The 16,661-nt window shown below is 40.6% G+C and overlaps 2 protein-coding genes across 3 annotated transcripts; one reads left to right on the top strand and one right to left on the bottom strand.

Moving 5' to 3' along the window:
• The first annotated feature begins 1,256 nt into the window (after positions 1-1,256).
• Positions 1,257-4,683, top strand: LOC128741798 (dymeclin). Of its 2 annotated transcripts, none has more exons than XM_053837851.1 (11): positions 1,257-1,571; positions 1,665-1,811; positions 1,872-2,180; positions 2,243-2,347; positions 2,421-2,746; positions 2,803-2,972; positions 3,035-3,160; positions 3,220-3,552; positions 3,615-3,791; positions 3,860-3,982; positions 4,042-4,683. In XM_053837851.1, the coding sequence occupies exons 1-11, from the start codon at positions 1,429-1,431 to the stop codon at positions 4,189-4,191; spliced, it is 2,109 nt and encodes a 702-aa protein (XP_053693826.1). In that variant the 5' UTR covers positions 1,257-1,428; the 3' UTR covers positions 4,192-4,683. The 2 variants fall into 2 exon arrangements, with proteins under 2 accessions (XP_053693826.1, XP_053693824.1); XM_053837849.1 differs by having other exon boundaries at positions 3,609-3,791.
• A 2,106-nt stretch (positions 4,684-6,789) lies between these two features.
• Positions 6,790-10,402, bottom strand: LOC128740842 (putative Kunitz-type serine protease inhibitor). Its single transcript, XM_053836410.1, has 2 exons — positions 10,122-10,402; positions 6,790-6,901 (listed from the first exon to the last, which is right to left on the bottom strand). Exons 1-2 carry the CDS (start codon positions 10,400-10,402, stop codon positions 6,790-6,792), a joined length of 393 nt encoding a protein of 130 aa, XP_053692385.1.
• Between the last annotated feature and the right edge of the window lie 6,259 nt (positions 10,403-16,661).

The raw sequence follows: 16,661 nt of genomic DNA, 5'->3' as shown, positions 1-16,661 counted from the left end.
GCAAGGAAAATTGTCCAATCAATAAGTGCGCAATCGCTCATAAAAATGCTATTTTAGCTTAAATCGTTTCGGTCTCTTCGGCGCACTTATTGCTGGAAAGATAACGAAAAAGTGCGCCGAAGATACCGAAACGATTTAATGCAAAATAGCACTTTTATGAGCGATATCGCACTTTGGATGGTACAATTTTCCTTGCAATTGACAATATTTGATTACCGCTACAAATCAAATGTAAAAAAATGCTCCGGTTTACGGTCCCCGAGTAAGATGAGGCATTCAACTACTGTTTTACTGGTTTTACCCGACTCACTGCGAATATACGTTGTCTTCGCAGGATCGTGTTGGTTCGAAAAATTTCGAAAAATACCACCCTTGTAAACGAAATGTGCGATGTGTGAGTATGGTAAATGCACCCATCGGCAGGCAACCATGTTTTCGCCGCCAACATCTCGTGTGTGCGAAAATGAGATAGCATTTCATCACTTCGTTTCACTCGACTGCCAGCAGCTTGATTTGGGCCCGCTGTCAAACTTTGAGCCCAGGACATGTTGTCGCTGACGTTCACTGCAGCTCACCCCGTAGGCAGGCAACCATGTTTTCGCTGCCAACATCTCGTGTGTGCGAAAATGAGATACCATGTCAGCACTGCATTTCACTCAACTGCCAGCAGTCTGATTTGGGCCCGCTGTCAAATTTTGAGCCCCGGACATGCTGTCGCTGACGTTCACTGCAGCTCGATATAGAGATGTCAATGGGGTGCTGCAGCTCGACATAGAGATGTCGATGGGGTGGGTAAATTATAGTTACTATATATATATATAGTTCGGCGGATAGAAAACCAGGCGAATTGGCATCCCTGATTTATGAAATTAAATTTGAAATTATGGTGAAATGTGCAGGTTTTTACGAAAAATAATCACTGGCGGGTGTTGAAAATGACTAGTTCTATGAAAATAAAGTGTGTTTTTTTAACATTACTCCTGCATTTTGGATTTTGAAAAGCTTTTGGCTCCGCTTTTGACGTTTATTTGGCTCCCGATTTTCTATCTGCCGAACTATATATATAGTAACTATAGGGTAAATGTCAGCAAGCTCAACTATGTCAAAATAATAGAATAAAAATTCCAAAAATCCCGGATACAGACTTCGTATTGCAGATTTTTAGAGCACAACCTGGCAGCTCTGGTCACCATCATTATTTAAATGTGACAGCTCAAACGTCAGCAATTTTTGTGCAGCTGTGGCACTGTCATCTCTGCGAACTATTATCGTTTCTGTGCGTAGTGAATTATTCGTAGTATATTTACTCATCATACGATCGAATCACAAATAATACGCAGATTATTCCAATTTACGGGTTATTGAACTTGTTATACTACCCCTGAGGGTTGTTCTTGACTATTCCTGAACGAACCCAACCGCCTCGCGATGGGTATGAACGTAAGTCGGCAGGTAGATTTGGCTGAGAACGAATATCTGAAGCGGTTTGTTGGCAAGGAGCATATTCCGGTGTACAACGATGAGTTCTGGAATAATTTTCTACAGTATCACATCAATTTGCCGACAAATAGGTATGTTTCTTTCTTATCAGCGAGAATTATTTTGGGTCTTATCAGTTATGCTGGGAAGTTTTTACAAATAAATTTTTCCCTATACCGTTGCAGTCAAGAGCAATTGAGCCTAGATTCAAGGTTGGAATCGCTTTGCCAAAATTTTATTTGTCATAATTTATCCACTGGAAATTTTGGATCTCTCCTAAGTCTGTATCTGATTAAAGTATCTGAACTATTAGCTTTATCAGATGCTGAGAGGTAATATTTGAATTCTTCATTTATAGGTATTTGAAAACTAGTTTCAATTTATTATTTTAGCACGGTCCACATCTGGCAAACATTCAATGCACTGTTTGTCATTCGCTGTTTGATTAAATACATGATTGAAACTGGGTCGGAATACCAGTTATTGCAGCATTTTGAGGCAACTCCAATTAAAGAAAGTCTGCAGCACTTACAAGCGGACGGTACTAAAGAACTTGACGGTACAAGCGTTGAGCACGCTTTGACTGTGGATTCTCGAGTGATTCTTGACACAAAAGCAGCTGTTGCTAAGTTGGTCGATGGAAGCAATTTTGAAACATTTCTAGAGGCGCTGGTCAATATCATCGTTGTGATTCCAGTGAAGTAATCGATTTGTAGACGAGTGCTGTGTGCCAAAATATAACCATTTCTATTACTCATTTCAGAGAATTTACATATCACCTGCATCTGGAAGCTGTGAATTGTTTAATAGTGCTTCTGTCGGTTAGTCAGTTCTCCCAGCATGGAACTGATAAGTCTACTATTTTCAGGTAACAGCCTCATGTTCTGTGTTGATAAGTTTGATTTTGAAGAGGCAGAAGACAAAATATAACTTTCTTTTAGAACTATCTACAAATGCCAACACGCGAATACGCTGATGAGTGCTCTGCTGCATTTTCTAAGCCGCATGATGCAAGCTCCTTCGACCATGTTCGGATTTGGAAGCGGTGGTTCGTTTGTGTTCGGAATAGCCGAGTCTTTGTGGTCTATTTTAACGTTTGCTCGAAAACAACCAGACATTTTAGCTGCTCATGATCTGCCGACAGCGTTCAAGGAGCATTATCCTCTGGCCAATCAAAGTTTGTTGCTCATTTTAATTTTGACCAACCACTGCACAACCAAGGAAAATCCCTACAGAATAAGCCTGTTTGGGTGCTCCGATTCACAAGGTGAGTTCGAAGAGGAAAAATGTTATTTAATTCTGCAGTATTGCATGTTTTGATAGATTCCCCAAAAGATGCAGTGGCGACTTTCAAAATTGACTTTTCTTCCCTGTACAATACGTTGTGCCGAATCGTGACAATCGATCAAGCAACGTTGCTTCTCTACCTGTTGCTACATCGAAACCAAAGATTCTACAAATATGTGATGGCTCAGCAAAATTTACAGCAATTGGTAAGATGATGGCTTATTGTAAGAAATTCCGGAGTAAATGTATTATTCTATATTCTGTACAGGTAATCCCAATTTTACAAACTCTGTATCATGCTCCGGATAGTACTTCTCACCATATCTATATGTCGTTAATTGTGTTGTTGATCTTGAGTGAGGATGATAATTTCAATAAAACCGTTCACCAGATTGTAAGTATTGAACAATCTTTGTTAGTACTTTTTGGCTTCTTCTAATAATTCGTTTGCAGATTCTTAAAAATATCACATGGTATACGGAACGGTCGATTAGTGAGATATCGCTCGGTGGTCTGCTGATCTTGGTGGTTATCCGAACGATACAATACAACATGTTAAAAATGCGTGACAAGTATTTGCATACCAACTGTCTGGCCGCCCTAGCCAACATGTCCGGGCAGTTTCGCTCATTACATCCGTACGTGGCACAGCGACTTGTTAGTCTTTTTGAAACGCTGGCTAAGAAACACGTCCGTCTCGATCAGCAACTGAAGCAGTCCGTGAATGGGGAAGCCGGAGAAGGAGACGTAACCGTCAGCATTACGGCACCTACCTCTGACGATATGGTAAAACTAGATAGCGGACGAAAGTGGATTTGGGTTCAATGATTTGATCTTTTCAGTTACAGGATCTCTCGGTGCTTGAGGAAGTGCTTCGGATGGTACTGGAAATTCTTAATTCGTGTCTGTCCCATCAGTTGGTGTACTGTCCGAATCTGGTATACACCCTCTTGTATAAACGAAATGTTTTCGAGGCCTTCAGAAGTCATTCGGCGTTTCAGGATATCATCCAAAACATTGATATGGTGCGTTAATTGCGTCAATCGTGTTTAAAAAAATGGCTATTACTCAAACTTTTCAATTATATCGATAGGTTGTAGGATTTTTTTCATCCAGACTAGTTCGAGTGCAAGACCAGAGGGGTGAACTTGGCGTTAACGAAGTGCTAGAGGTGATATCGAAAGGAGCTAGTCAGTGGTCTAGTGATCGATTAAGGGTGAGTTAATTGTAACCTGTTATTTACAATTTGAATTTGAGTTTTGATTTCGGTTGCAGAAGTTTCCAGACCTCAAATTCAAATATGTCGAGGAGGATGCACCGGAAGAGTTCTTCATTCCCTATGTCTGGACGCTGGTGTGCAAGGCGGGCTGTGTTCACTTTAGTTCCGAATCAATCAAAAGTGTAACTACAGAAATTAGCTGTTAACGGACTGTCATGGTTGTTTCTTCCACCTGAACTAAACAATAGTGATTTTGCAATTCTTGGTTATAGTGTAAGAAACGTGCGAATCCGCATACTAACAGATCCTGAACGAAACGTTGTGCATCCAGCTCTATAGGCCTAAAACAGTGGCAAATTCAATCAAGATACGAACCCTGTTTTGCATCGGCAAGAAACTAAAAAAAAAACGTTACAAATTTGCAGATACGAAGCATGTAACCTTTCTGATACAGTTTGCAGCATTCCTTGGTTAACACAAATTGGAGCTATATTTATTTCGTTGAATATGTTTTATTAGTTATTTTTATTTTTAATATCAATCAAAAACCAACTTAAACTGTAGAGCATTTTTGTACATAGAAAAAAACTTTCCGTTCAAAACATCCTTACCTTTATTTACATTTTTTAAGCAATTGCAAGGTTCTTTTGCTATGTGTAATAGTTTATTAATATTAACGTTAGTTTTACCCAAAATGAACTGATTGTAATTACTATTAAAATGTTTGAAATAAATATATAGTTTACTAATAACAAATAATACCTATTTCGAATTTTTTAATTAAGCATTTAAAATAAGAAAATAAGGATGGTTAACGTTTTGTTTTTCGTTTATTTAGTCGAGTGATCTGTTGCTTTGCACTGGCAAAAAGGGGTCAAGAAAAATCTCAGTAGAGCGTATTTCCTGCATGTTAGGAGCGGCTCCAAACGGCGTCTATAATAGTCCATGTTATAGCGGCCGCTAATCGTCCTCGTTCTAGCGTTGTGACCTAATCAGTATTGGACACGATTGCCTGGCGGTGTCAATGTCAAAGTCACACTATGGGCCCTATTCTGTAAGTCACGTCGAGCAACTCGGCTCGACTCAGTCACTGTCGAGTGTCGAGTGCAAGAAGAACGGGCAGCATAGCGGCTCGATGCACACCCAAAACAAAGCTAGCTCAGGCGTCACTTGCTAACCGTTTAGTCACTAGCTTTTTGGCGGTGGACTCAGTCGAGTTACTCGACAAAACCGGGTCGCGTGTGACTTACATAATACCAAAAGTCGACTAGTCGAGCAAAGTGACACTCGACGTGACTTACAGAATAGGACCCTATGAAACAAAACGATGCAAATAACACAGAAGAAATTGCGCATCGGAACAATTAATCGTAAATCGCTTCAAAGGTAACCAGGGCAATTCTCAACTTGACTCTTGACTTGACAACTCGCCTCGGGAAGCTGCAAAGTTGATGCATCGCTAACCGTTATTGGTGTCGGTGTGCATGCATGCCCTGCCCTGCCGATCTGGGCGTTCATATCTCCGATGACGATCTTGATGTCCCGTGGCGAACAGTAATTAGGCAATCGTACATTGCCTCGAACTGCGTATTGAACGCATCCTTCTCGTCATCGGTCCTTCGTGTGAACAGTGAACGTTTATGATGGTGACACATCCTGTCCATCAGTACGAAGCCCGTTTCCAGCTCGTTGGTTGCTCCATCGCGCTAGTAAAATTGGGCCTTGCTACCACGAATCCTCCACACCTTCTCATACCTTGCGACAGATTTTCAGTAGTACCAAGATGCTGAACTTCCGGGATTCTAACTGATCTAGGAGCACCCTGTCGCCACCTACGAAGTTTAGCGATATGCAGTTCCAGGTACCATGCATCCATGCCATGCCCTTCTTTAGTCGCCTTTGTCCATACCGAATGTTCCGAGTAGAAGGTGGGCTCGGAGGTTGCTTTACTTGGGCCCCGCTACCGAAGCACGTGATGGGGCTGCCATCTTAGGTCTAGTCACAGACAAATAAACATAAAACTCGCTGTCCTATTTATAGACTAGCAATGACTTACTTATGGCTTGCTTAATTGGGCTAGCGTCTTATGACAAGGCCTGCGTAGCCTAATATCTCCATCTATTTCAGTCTACGGCAACTACTGGTCTCTTGTTTCGTGGGCACCCAGTGCTCGCTCCACCTGGTCTTGCCACCTCTCTTCGTCTTATTCCTACCGGATTTGATTCCTGACTGGATTACGCACCTCGAATCCGTACCTATAAAAGCTGCTCAGACAAGTAGTTTCATTATTAATAAGTAAATGCAGAATTCAGTATGAAGGGAAAATGTGGAGGGGGCCTGTCATTAAACTCATGCTAAATTTAACATTGAATGGCCTTATTCTACTGAGATTTGTCAAGGCAGACACGGTAAACTTGCGACTCCAGGGCCCCGCTTTTTAAGGTCAGTTTGGAAAGTAAAAAAAAAAAAACAAACAAACACCCGTTTTGTAGTATCATCTGTAGATTTTATTATTGTTTTTAATGAAATAAATATCTTAAAATCGAATCGCGTGTATAATACATAGAATAATACTAGAAATCAAAATTACCAATCGCCTGCTAGCTTTCAGTTTAAAGCCTAAATAGTATCACTTGGTGGGGCTCGGGTAAGAATTGGTAAGATTAGCGATCTTGGGCCCGCTGCTTTTGGTTTCGAAGTCTTCGAAATTTGTACCACATGGTTTCGTGTTGTTTTAATTATAGGCTGAAGCTTGTACCTTCAGTCTGGTTGGTTGGTTTATACGTTCGATCCGGAGCCGGCGATCACACTCCCTTGCATGTGTCCATGCATTTTTCGTACGTTAGGAAGTTGTTGGCATTTCCGTCGCATCCACCGAAGGTGAATTCGTGGCAGGTTTTTGATTCCGGATCGTATCTAAGAAGAGATAGAAAGAAAAAATAGGTCAATAGATCAATGAATAATAACTTAGTATCTTGGCAATTCCATTGTGTGTAAAATTATATTCAACTTAATAAAAAAATCTTCAAAATATTTTTTCCCTTGTGTTTTCTATTTATTTTCTATAGGATCTTCTTGAGAAAACACAATTAATTCGATCTTTGAGTCGAACACACTTTCGGCCTTGCAGGATTAGTAACAAAAATGCTAATGCTGTCGCTATTTAATAAAAAATTGTGACACGTGAATTAATTTCAAGAGTATTGAATTCTCGAGTTCTGAATTCTTTTGAATTCATTGTGAATGAATAATAATTCTATAACTAGGGTTTATTTCTAATTCCCGTCGTAGTAAGGAAAGCCACTCTAATTTTCATCATATCGTAGGTGGATTTAATGAATACTCCAAAATTTCTGCTGCTGATTTGACTCAAACACACTTACCTTCCGATCCGTGCCCTTTGAATTCACTAAAAAGCGATTATTAAAGCATTTTATTGAAATTACGCAACTGACTTTATATCTTAAATGCGTCGTACCGTTTTGAAATCCGTCCATCAAAATTTTTCATCGCCCGAACTAAAACTCACAATAATGTTTGCGAATCTAGCACGCATGTATTTGTGTAGGACGGCATGACAAATGTAGTTCTGCAAAATTTCTGCAGGTTATGTAAATTTTCCCGGCTGCAGAATAACGACAATGCGTTGCGTGAGTTATTTTCATTTTATGAATGACGGAAATTAAAACGATTAGTCGACATTTTCTACTTCGTCGCACGAAAAAACGTAGGAAATTTAGCTGCTAGGAATTCTTTAAGGAAAAAAAGCATTCAAATAGATCTCAGCTCACTTTGATTGATCGCGTATGATAGTCAACAAACTAAAATATTAGAGAATAACTAGTTTTGCATTATGTGTCATAAAAATCGCTGTTATTTTTAATAATTTGTGTTGGATAGGACGGGAATAGGCAATTACGACGAAGCAGCAACATACCCTACCTTCAGAAATGTTGTGCCAAACGGATATTTTGATATTTATCTGATCCCATTGAGTTATAGCAAAAACTATGAGGTCACCTCAAGGGAAGCGCATCGCTTTAAACGCGTTTTTCTCGAAACCATGTTTTTACAGCTTACGGTATCTCCGAATCTAATGGACCGATTTCATTGCATTTTTTTATCATGTAGAAATCAACTATCCAAATTGTTATGTAGCCGATTTTCGATATCTCAATTTTTCAATTTTTATGAGCTCTCAACTGACGATTTTTGATGAAAATCATCTTTTTTTTGGAAAAGGGTCACCATTTTGGTAATTTTTCGATTATTCAAGGATCACTACGCCACAATTTAGCTATTGACCTAAAGTTTCAAAATCATCATTGAAATCTGTTCTACGATATTCCGTTGGTTCCCGGCGCGTACTGCCAGTAAGGTGCCAGTAAGTGTCCAGCTGCTAACAGCATAATAATCGCTATTTGTGCATTCAAGAAATACAAAATACATCTTCAAATATTGCACCTGGCAGCAATTTAACGAGTCCTACGCAAATTCTTTTTTTTAATAGTAATTATCCTGTACTTACTAAAAACATTGAAAATATGCTTGTCAAGCAAGGAGGGGTGCAATGGGGAGGCAATAACGAAAAACTGATAGTTCAAATTACTAAATTGCAAACATGCGTGGTAAACGCAGAAAATAACCACGCTAATAATTTTCGCGTGGGACTCCAAATAGGTGGAAACTCCGCAATATACTTAAAAGCTAAAACATTAGAAAAAAATCGCGAAAATCCATTACTTTTCAACCTTCTAGAGCAGGGTTCCCGAACAACCGAGTGTGCTGGAGCACACTTTTCCAACACAGATATCAAATTCGCCTAGACGTCTCACCGTAAAGAATTTGCAATCTGTTGAGACAATGGACTTTAGTCATTTTTTCTGGCACACTTCCCTAGTACAGACATCAAACTGGACTAGGTTTAATCGCGTTCGAAAGAAATTTGTTGGCACGAGGGGGCTTTGTCACTCTTTCTGGCGTATTTCCCAAGCAAGGACATCAAAATGGTCTAGGTTTAATCGCGGTATTAAGAAATCTTGTTGAGATGAAGAAACTTCAAACTTTGTCATTTGTTTTAGCTTACTTCCTAAGCACAGATATCAAATTTATATAGGTTTAGATCATCGTAAAGAATCTTCCAACCAATCACGAAGCGAGGATTTCCAGTTGGACAATGCTTCATTTTTCAATAGTACGTACTTTGGAATCAATAGGTTTTATTATTGGTGTGCATGCGTAGAAGATTTTCCGATTGATTGCCGTAAAAATATTTAAAATTGATCTGGAAACCGCTAAGCTATTAGCGTTCAAAATCTTTATTAATTTTTCGTGACGCTCGCATTTTTCGATTTTTTTTTGAATGACATCCTATTCCAAAACTTGCCGTAAGACGTAGTCCTACGTCAAAAGGATAAATGAAACCACAACTTTTTAACGCGTTTACTTCCGCGAGTCTCTGGAATACTCAGGTCGATGTTTTTAATCACCATAGTCTATTTAATCTATAAGCAGTAACACTGATACATTTTAAATTTTCTGTTGTTATGAACCGAACTGTAATTGCAGCTAAAAATAAGAGCGAATTTATTTCATATTGTATACACAAAGGTCTTAAACTGAGTAATGATTATTATAAAAAACTTTATTTTTGCCCCTATTTACTTCGTCCAACTTATTTGATATCAGTAGATACAGGAAGGATAGTAGTCGTAAATCGAAAACTAACAAAACAGATCATATAAACATTCAAAATCGTTATGCAAAAAAGCTCCACAGTTTTGTTTGCCCCCGTCACTAAAATTAATCACAAATCGGCGTTATTTTGTCCTCGCTTGTTCATCCGTGCAAGTCATTTGTGATTGAGTTTTGAATTACACAATTTGTGATGCCGTAAAAGTTGCATCAATCCTATTAACACTACCGACTTGTTCGTAACACTAAATTAGCCTATTCCGCGTATCAATATTATAGAGACACTGCACTGCACTGCCGCCACTCGAGGGGATTTCCATCATACTTTTCACTCACTATCGCATTATTATTATTATTATTATTTATCTCAACTTTCACCGTGTTGTTGCACTAAAAATGAATTAACTCTGCCGAGTTGCATCTATGTATGTATTTAACTCACCTCCATCTGGGCAGCAGCGCTCGGCAAACTCCCTTCCGTACCGGCAGTTTGCACTTTTCGTTCTTGGCCCCATAGTCGACGCGATTGCTGGGCAGCAGTAGTGCGGCGGAGCCCTCCCGTTTCTGAATCGTCGAAGCTCCGTCGTCGTCGAACTCGTCGTAGTCGCCCAAATAGTCTAACATTTTGTAGAACATTTTGCCACCCACGGACGAAAGCTGCTCCCAGGTGTCTATGGGTTTCGCTTCACTTACACAGGCGATCACTAGGAAGCACAGCGCCATGCTAAATATTAGGGAACTATTGATTTTCGTGGTATGCATTTTGGTTTAATGAACACAATTTAGTTTGAAACACTTGAACACTTGAACACTTCTTGCTTCGCAAGGTACTAAAAGAAAGTTGCTGGTGTCACTTCTGCTTGAGTACTGACTCGGTTCGGCTGGGGGATCTTATATTTATTATGTTAAGTTGCACCGTACGAGGATTTCCTCAGGTACGCCCGGCTACCATCGCGCGCTTCTCACCTGTTTCCTTCTTTGGCGCAAAGAAATACGGGCACCGTTCGGCACGCTGCCACCGGGTGAGAGCGTGATCGAGAAAGAGGCACCGCACGATCGTACGGTGCACCCGATGAAGCGAGATATTGTGATTTTGGGTGGTTTTGTATCGTATAGAGCAAATACAAGTTAGGGTTATGCTGGTACCGCATGCCTTCCGATCTAGATCATTAATTAAGGTGGTGATACTACGGGTTTGCTTTGGTTTGAGAGAGAACTCTTTGAGATCTCGATAAATTTACATTACTATCATTGCGGTTACTGTCAGCAGTAGTAACAAGTCGAGTGGTGGGGAGATACACTGAACTCTCCGAGGTTCCTTGCACTCACGAGCAGAAACCTCCGGTTCACCGCTTACTATCCCGTTGTAAACCAGCCCCGGTGGACGGTAGTTTCTCGTCCGCTCACGGCGCTTGGAGAACATGCCAGAGAAGCGAATAACAGTAAACATAATTAATGCCGCATCTAGGTGTCTCTTTACGGTATGGACCACCGCGTTTAAATCTCTTGTATGGCGCTATCGGGGCCATTCAGAAGGCAATAGGTTTCGGAAAACCCGCTTTCATCCACTGACTGACTACCTACGAACTCGACCGACGAGGCGGTTTCGGTTTGTAATGAATGCCAACAGCAGCTCACGCTGCCTGATGGAGGTTACATATGTTGTCATCGATCGGGGTATTTTCCAGTGGTTTCTTGATCGGGGTAGTTGGGCAAATTATACCGAAAACAAAACAACAGAGACATGCTGAGGGCCGGAAAGCTACCGCCGAGAGTCGATGTCGATGTTCCGAGAAATTTCGAGATATGAATGATCATGGTGACCGGCAACGAGGAGGAGGAGAAGCGGCTGGCATCGGAAAATGGCGAAATAAATCAGACAAGTTGGCTTTCCTGGTTCGCTGCGATGTGGTGCAATAAAGTGGGTAATGGGTGCGGTTTTAGTGGGTTTGATTGTCAATGATCGGTAAGGTTGGAATATTGAATGATTGCATTTACGACGTCCTAGCGTTTGTTGGTACAGAAGACAAAAGATCTGTTAAAGTTTTACATTTGAATAACAAAATAGCGGAAGAATGACAAAAAAGCTGACGGTATAAAGGTACGATCATTAAATTTTATAGTGGTAATATTTTTCAAATCGGTGCATAGAAAAATCTGCAATCAATCTTTCGCATTTACCGTTTTTGAGTTTCTTAAAACAATTTATTGTAAACATAATTGCTCAAAATCGGAAGTAAAAACTTAACATTTTTTGCGACTTACAGAGATACACAAAAGTAAGTATGTTGGTAGATAAAGCTGAATACCCGCTGTGTACATCCGCATAAGTTATAGCCGCTATTAACCCTAGTTGCCCCCTATAGAGGTACAAGCCTAGATATGAGTAAACTTAGTAGAGATCGGGTAACCAACTCCGTTAGAATCAAGGCCGTGTTCTGGAAGAGATGCAATCCTGCGTCTGTTTCCATGCCAAGGGCGGTTCATGACGGCGATTCTACCGCATAGCGCAACATCATTTCCTCAACCTGAGCTGAGCGTTGGAATCGAAAGATTCGGCATAGATGCTGGGCATAGACAGGAAATGAAAACTTGTTATTTGAGACTGTAGATTGCTAAATTTCATAAGTGGAGACAGCAAGCTGCTTGAGCAGTAAGAACTCCGAAAGTTCGGTATAGTGTGACTGTAGGAGATCTGTCGCAAAGGTAGAAAAGTATGGAAGATCCGTGGCGGGCTTTATAGTATTGGGCAGAAAAGAGGTTCGCGTGATGGCTCAGAAAGCTGCAAACCGATACCATCAACAATCAGAAATACTTTGCTTTCCCACAAAGATATTTGCAAGGTTATCTGGAGAGCACTTGACCAACAAACAATAAACCAAATCGAGCACGTTATCATCTATGGCTGATTATTTCGAATGCAACCAACATACGGAGTGCGGACATTGACTCGGATCAGTACCCAAGTAACACATTCCTCTGCTGCTGAGTTGTAGCAACCTTTATGTGACCTAAATTAGTCGTAAATGGACTGCTGTAACCTAATGTGATGCTAGTGTACTGCTTGGGAGTCTAGTCGAAAAGAATCGATTACTGACAGAACTCTACAAACATGATTATGAACCACTGATAACGACAGTTAATTGACTAATTTCCAGTATTCGGGAGGAAAAGCAACAACCGGAGGTAGGAAAGAATGGTTTGTCCCATCTACGAAAAGGGCGATCGATTTGATTGCTTGAGGTGGCATTAAACTGATCAACTCCGCCAACAAGGTATTCCCTCAAATTTTGTTACGTCGTCTATCCTCAATGGCAAGAGATTTTTTTTTTAATTTTTATTTTAATGCGGTTTTGACCATTGGTCATTCATCACGCAGCAAGAGAGTTCATAGACCAGTATCAGACGGACTTTACGGGAGCCCAGCCCATGCTACTACGGATCAAATGTCCACTCTCCTACAAAATATCGGGAGTATAACGTACACACGCATCATATTTTCATGGATTTCAGGGCAGCATAAGATACAGTCAAACACGAACAGCCATGGCAGTTCACGATAGTGCAAGGGAATATGTCCTGTATGTTATTGAACATCGCTGTATAAGGTGTTATCCGGCAAGTCAGCATTGAAACGTGAAGAACGATCTTCGGCAAAAGAAGCTAGCTCTTAGCCCTCGCAAAGGATGTTGACATTATTACTAGAAACTTCGGGACGGCTGAGGCAATCTAAATCACACTTAAAACGAAGGCTTGAAGGATTGGCTTATAACTTAATGCGTCAGAAAGCAAATTTATGGTAGGAAGAGGCTTCAGAGAAGCCAACGTGTGCCTCCCACACACACAGTGACTATTAACGGCGATCAATTGGAAGTGTTTGATTAGTTCATTGGGATCTCTGGTCATCGCCGACAATAATACGAGTAAGCAGATTCAACGACGCATTCAAGCTGGAAGTCGGCCTTACTTTTCCCTCCGCATGACGCTTTGATTAAGGAGCATACGCCGTCATACAAAGCTGAAGATGTACAAAACGATAATCTGAACGGTAATCCTTTACAGACTTGAGACTGTAACTTTGTTTACGGAAGACATACGTGCCCTTGCCGTAATTGAACGAAAGGTGTTGCGGACTATTTTTGGTGGAGTACAAACGGAAAGTGGCGGGGGCGTATAAATCACTAGCTACAGGCAATGCTTGGAGAGATCCCATTGTACACCTGGAGAGAGTTGACTACGTCGTAAGGATGCCGGACGACTGTGCAGTGAAATTCGTTCTCTTCAAGAACACCACCGGCACCAGGAATAGCTGCTCAATTCGACCAGATTGAAGCTGACATGCAAGTGACGAGATGCTCAAGTAATTCCCGATGAGTAGTCCAGGACGAATTGGAGTGGAGACGAGCTACTGAAGAAATATGTAGTAAGTTTTCGGAAAAATCAATCGAAAAGTTTAAGGTCATGATCGGAAAGTATATTCGGAAAGAATAAAATGAAAATATGCAATATACAACCACTTGAATCAGGCAACTATCTCAGATGCCTGGAAGAATCTTACATTTGAATGGCATTGGTAATGCTTGTTGGCAACGCCTTCATAATTGCCAAGGTTTACCAAAACTGGGTTTACTGGGTTTCATCTTTCAAGTTGCCGATAAATTCTGGAATCAATACCTCGTACTGTCCATCGTTGAATACGCATCGGTGGTGTATAATAGCCCTTATACAGGAATTCGGTCGTCAAAATAAGAGTCTATTCAACCAAACTTTATCTACAGTCTGCCTGGTTCGCCGGACAAACTGAGGCGATTCATAAGAGCAGATCAAGATGCTATTCAACATCGCTCTTGAGGGGGTGATCCAACCAGGGATGGTTCGATCACTTTGACTCAATTTTGATTCATTTGACAGTGCCGTCTTAACGGAGCCACACATGACAAAGTCATATATGGATCATTTGTAGAACAAGTTATTATCTATAATTTTGCTGAATTAAGTTTTGTTGTATCTTTTGTAGTTACGGCGCTACAATGCTAGTATCTTGTTAGTGACTTGTGTTAGTGTTAGTGAACGTTTATTTAGTCACTGATGAGTTACTAGCGTTGCACCACCGTAACTACAAACGATACAGCAAAACTTTGTTCAAAAAAATTGTAGATTAGAAATAGTTCCTCAAATGTCCCACATATAACATTGTCATATTTGGCTCGGCTGAGACGGTACTGTCAAATGAATGAAAATTGAGTCAAAGTGATCGAACCATCCCTGGATCCAACGAGCGGGCATCAAAATGAGCAGCTTGCTTTTCACCAAAGGTAGCCAACTCCTAGGCTGCGCAGACGACTTCAATATCATAGCCAGGAACTTTGCGACGGTAGAGGCAATCTACGCGAGACTAAAAGTGGAGTCTTGGAGAATTGGACAAAACATAAATGCGTCGAAGCCCAAATGCCTACATGAAAAGAAGAGGCGCAAGGACGGTAACCATTGTCTGCGACGAATTAGAAGTGGTAGATGAGTTCGTATATTGGGAATTGCAGATGTCAGCGGAAAACGGGCCTGTCTCGCCCGTTGCGAAACACTACGATCAAGAAGCATACGCCGCCGTATGAAGCTGACTACATAAAAATCACGCGTTAGGCTAGTAGTTCTTTAATGCACTTAAAGCTGTGACGCTGGTCACGGAGGACAAAGCCGCTCTTGACGTGTTCAAGCAGAATGTTCTGCGAACGATATTTCACGTTCGCGGAGTACAATCTGAAAGTGGAGAGTGGCCGAAGCGTATGAGTCACGAACTACAGGCACTGCGTACATATGGAGAAAGTCGGTAGTCTACGGTAGAAAGGGTACCTCAACTCAACGTATAAGATGGCTCGACCAGGTCGAAAGCGACTTGCGGCTTTTGAGATGTCTGGAAAATTAGCGACACGTGTACCAAGATTGAGTTGAATGGAGACGACTGCTTGAAACAACATGTACCACAGACGACGACAATCTGTCAATAAACCGCTGTCGTTTATTGGATATTAACCCATTATGACCCAGCGTATGATATATCATACCTCGTCTTCAAAACCTGTTTACTGCTGAATTTCAATAGTTAGCATTGTTAATATATCACTACAAGAGAGATAAGACATCAATCTGATGTGTGTGTGATATAATTTGTCAGTTTTTGTCATTTCATCTGTATTTTTAACAGTGCAAAGTTGTGACAAATGGCGGAAAAAAAGTTGAAAAAATGGCGAAAAAATGTTTGTCTCCAAAACGCATGAAAAAGTCTACATTTAGTGACAAAACATTACCTGACGTGTAAATTAGTATTTATATGTAAAGTCTATCACAAAATTCGATAAGAAATCTGTAAAAAACTTTGTGATTTGTTTGTTTAAAACTGAGCCTATAAAATATTTAACCTGCGATATTTTGGCCTTGAAAGCATTCCAAATGACGATTTTGCGTTTCCCGACACATTCGAGCCATAATATAATAGATTACAGAGTTTCACTTCATTTGGTCCAAATTTAGGTATACCCGGGTCATAATGGGTTAATACACTAAAGGAAAGACAAAAATTTGAATGCGTCTTCTTCATTAGAAAGGTTTTAGTAGGAGAATTGAGCTGCTCCAACATCCTGGCTCGAATAGAGTAATTTCATACCCTCTATGAAGCATAGAATTTCTTCGGCCGGACTTCAGACGTACAGATTATAGTTAAAATTAGTATACTCACAGTTTGTTTTGTCCTATTTCTTTAATAGTGCGTTTTGATTTCTCTGTCTCATGCAATAGTCTTAAGGAACGATTGCTGCTTTCAACAGTTTTTACTTAATTGCAGTAATATTTTCATTCATATAGGCAAGTGGTATCAAGTGAACCTATTAACCCACCTAGATGTTACACTAAGCCTCCCAGGTGGCCACGAGGTAAGATGCTGATCTAACAAGCAGGTCGTCTTATGTTCGAATCTCAGCTGAGAGAG

This window comes from Sabethes cyaneus, chromosome 3 (assembly GCF_943734655.1).
Source record: "Sabethes cyaneus chromosome 3, idSabCyanKW18_F2, whole genome shotgun sequence".
Classification (NCBI taxonomy): domain Eukaryota; kingdom Metazoa; phylum Arthropoda; class Insecta; order Diptera; family Culicidae; genus Sabethes; species Sabethes cyaneus.
Note: the sequence above shows the minus strand (reverse complement) of the source record. Positions and strands in the feature narration are given on the sequence as shown.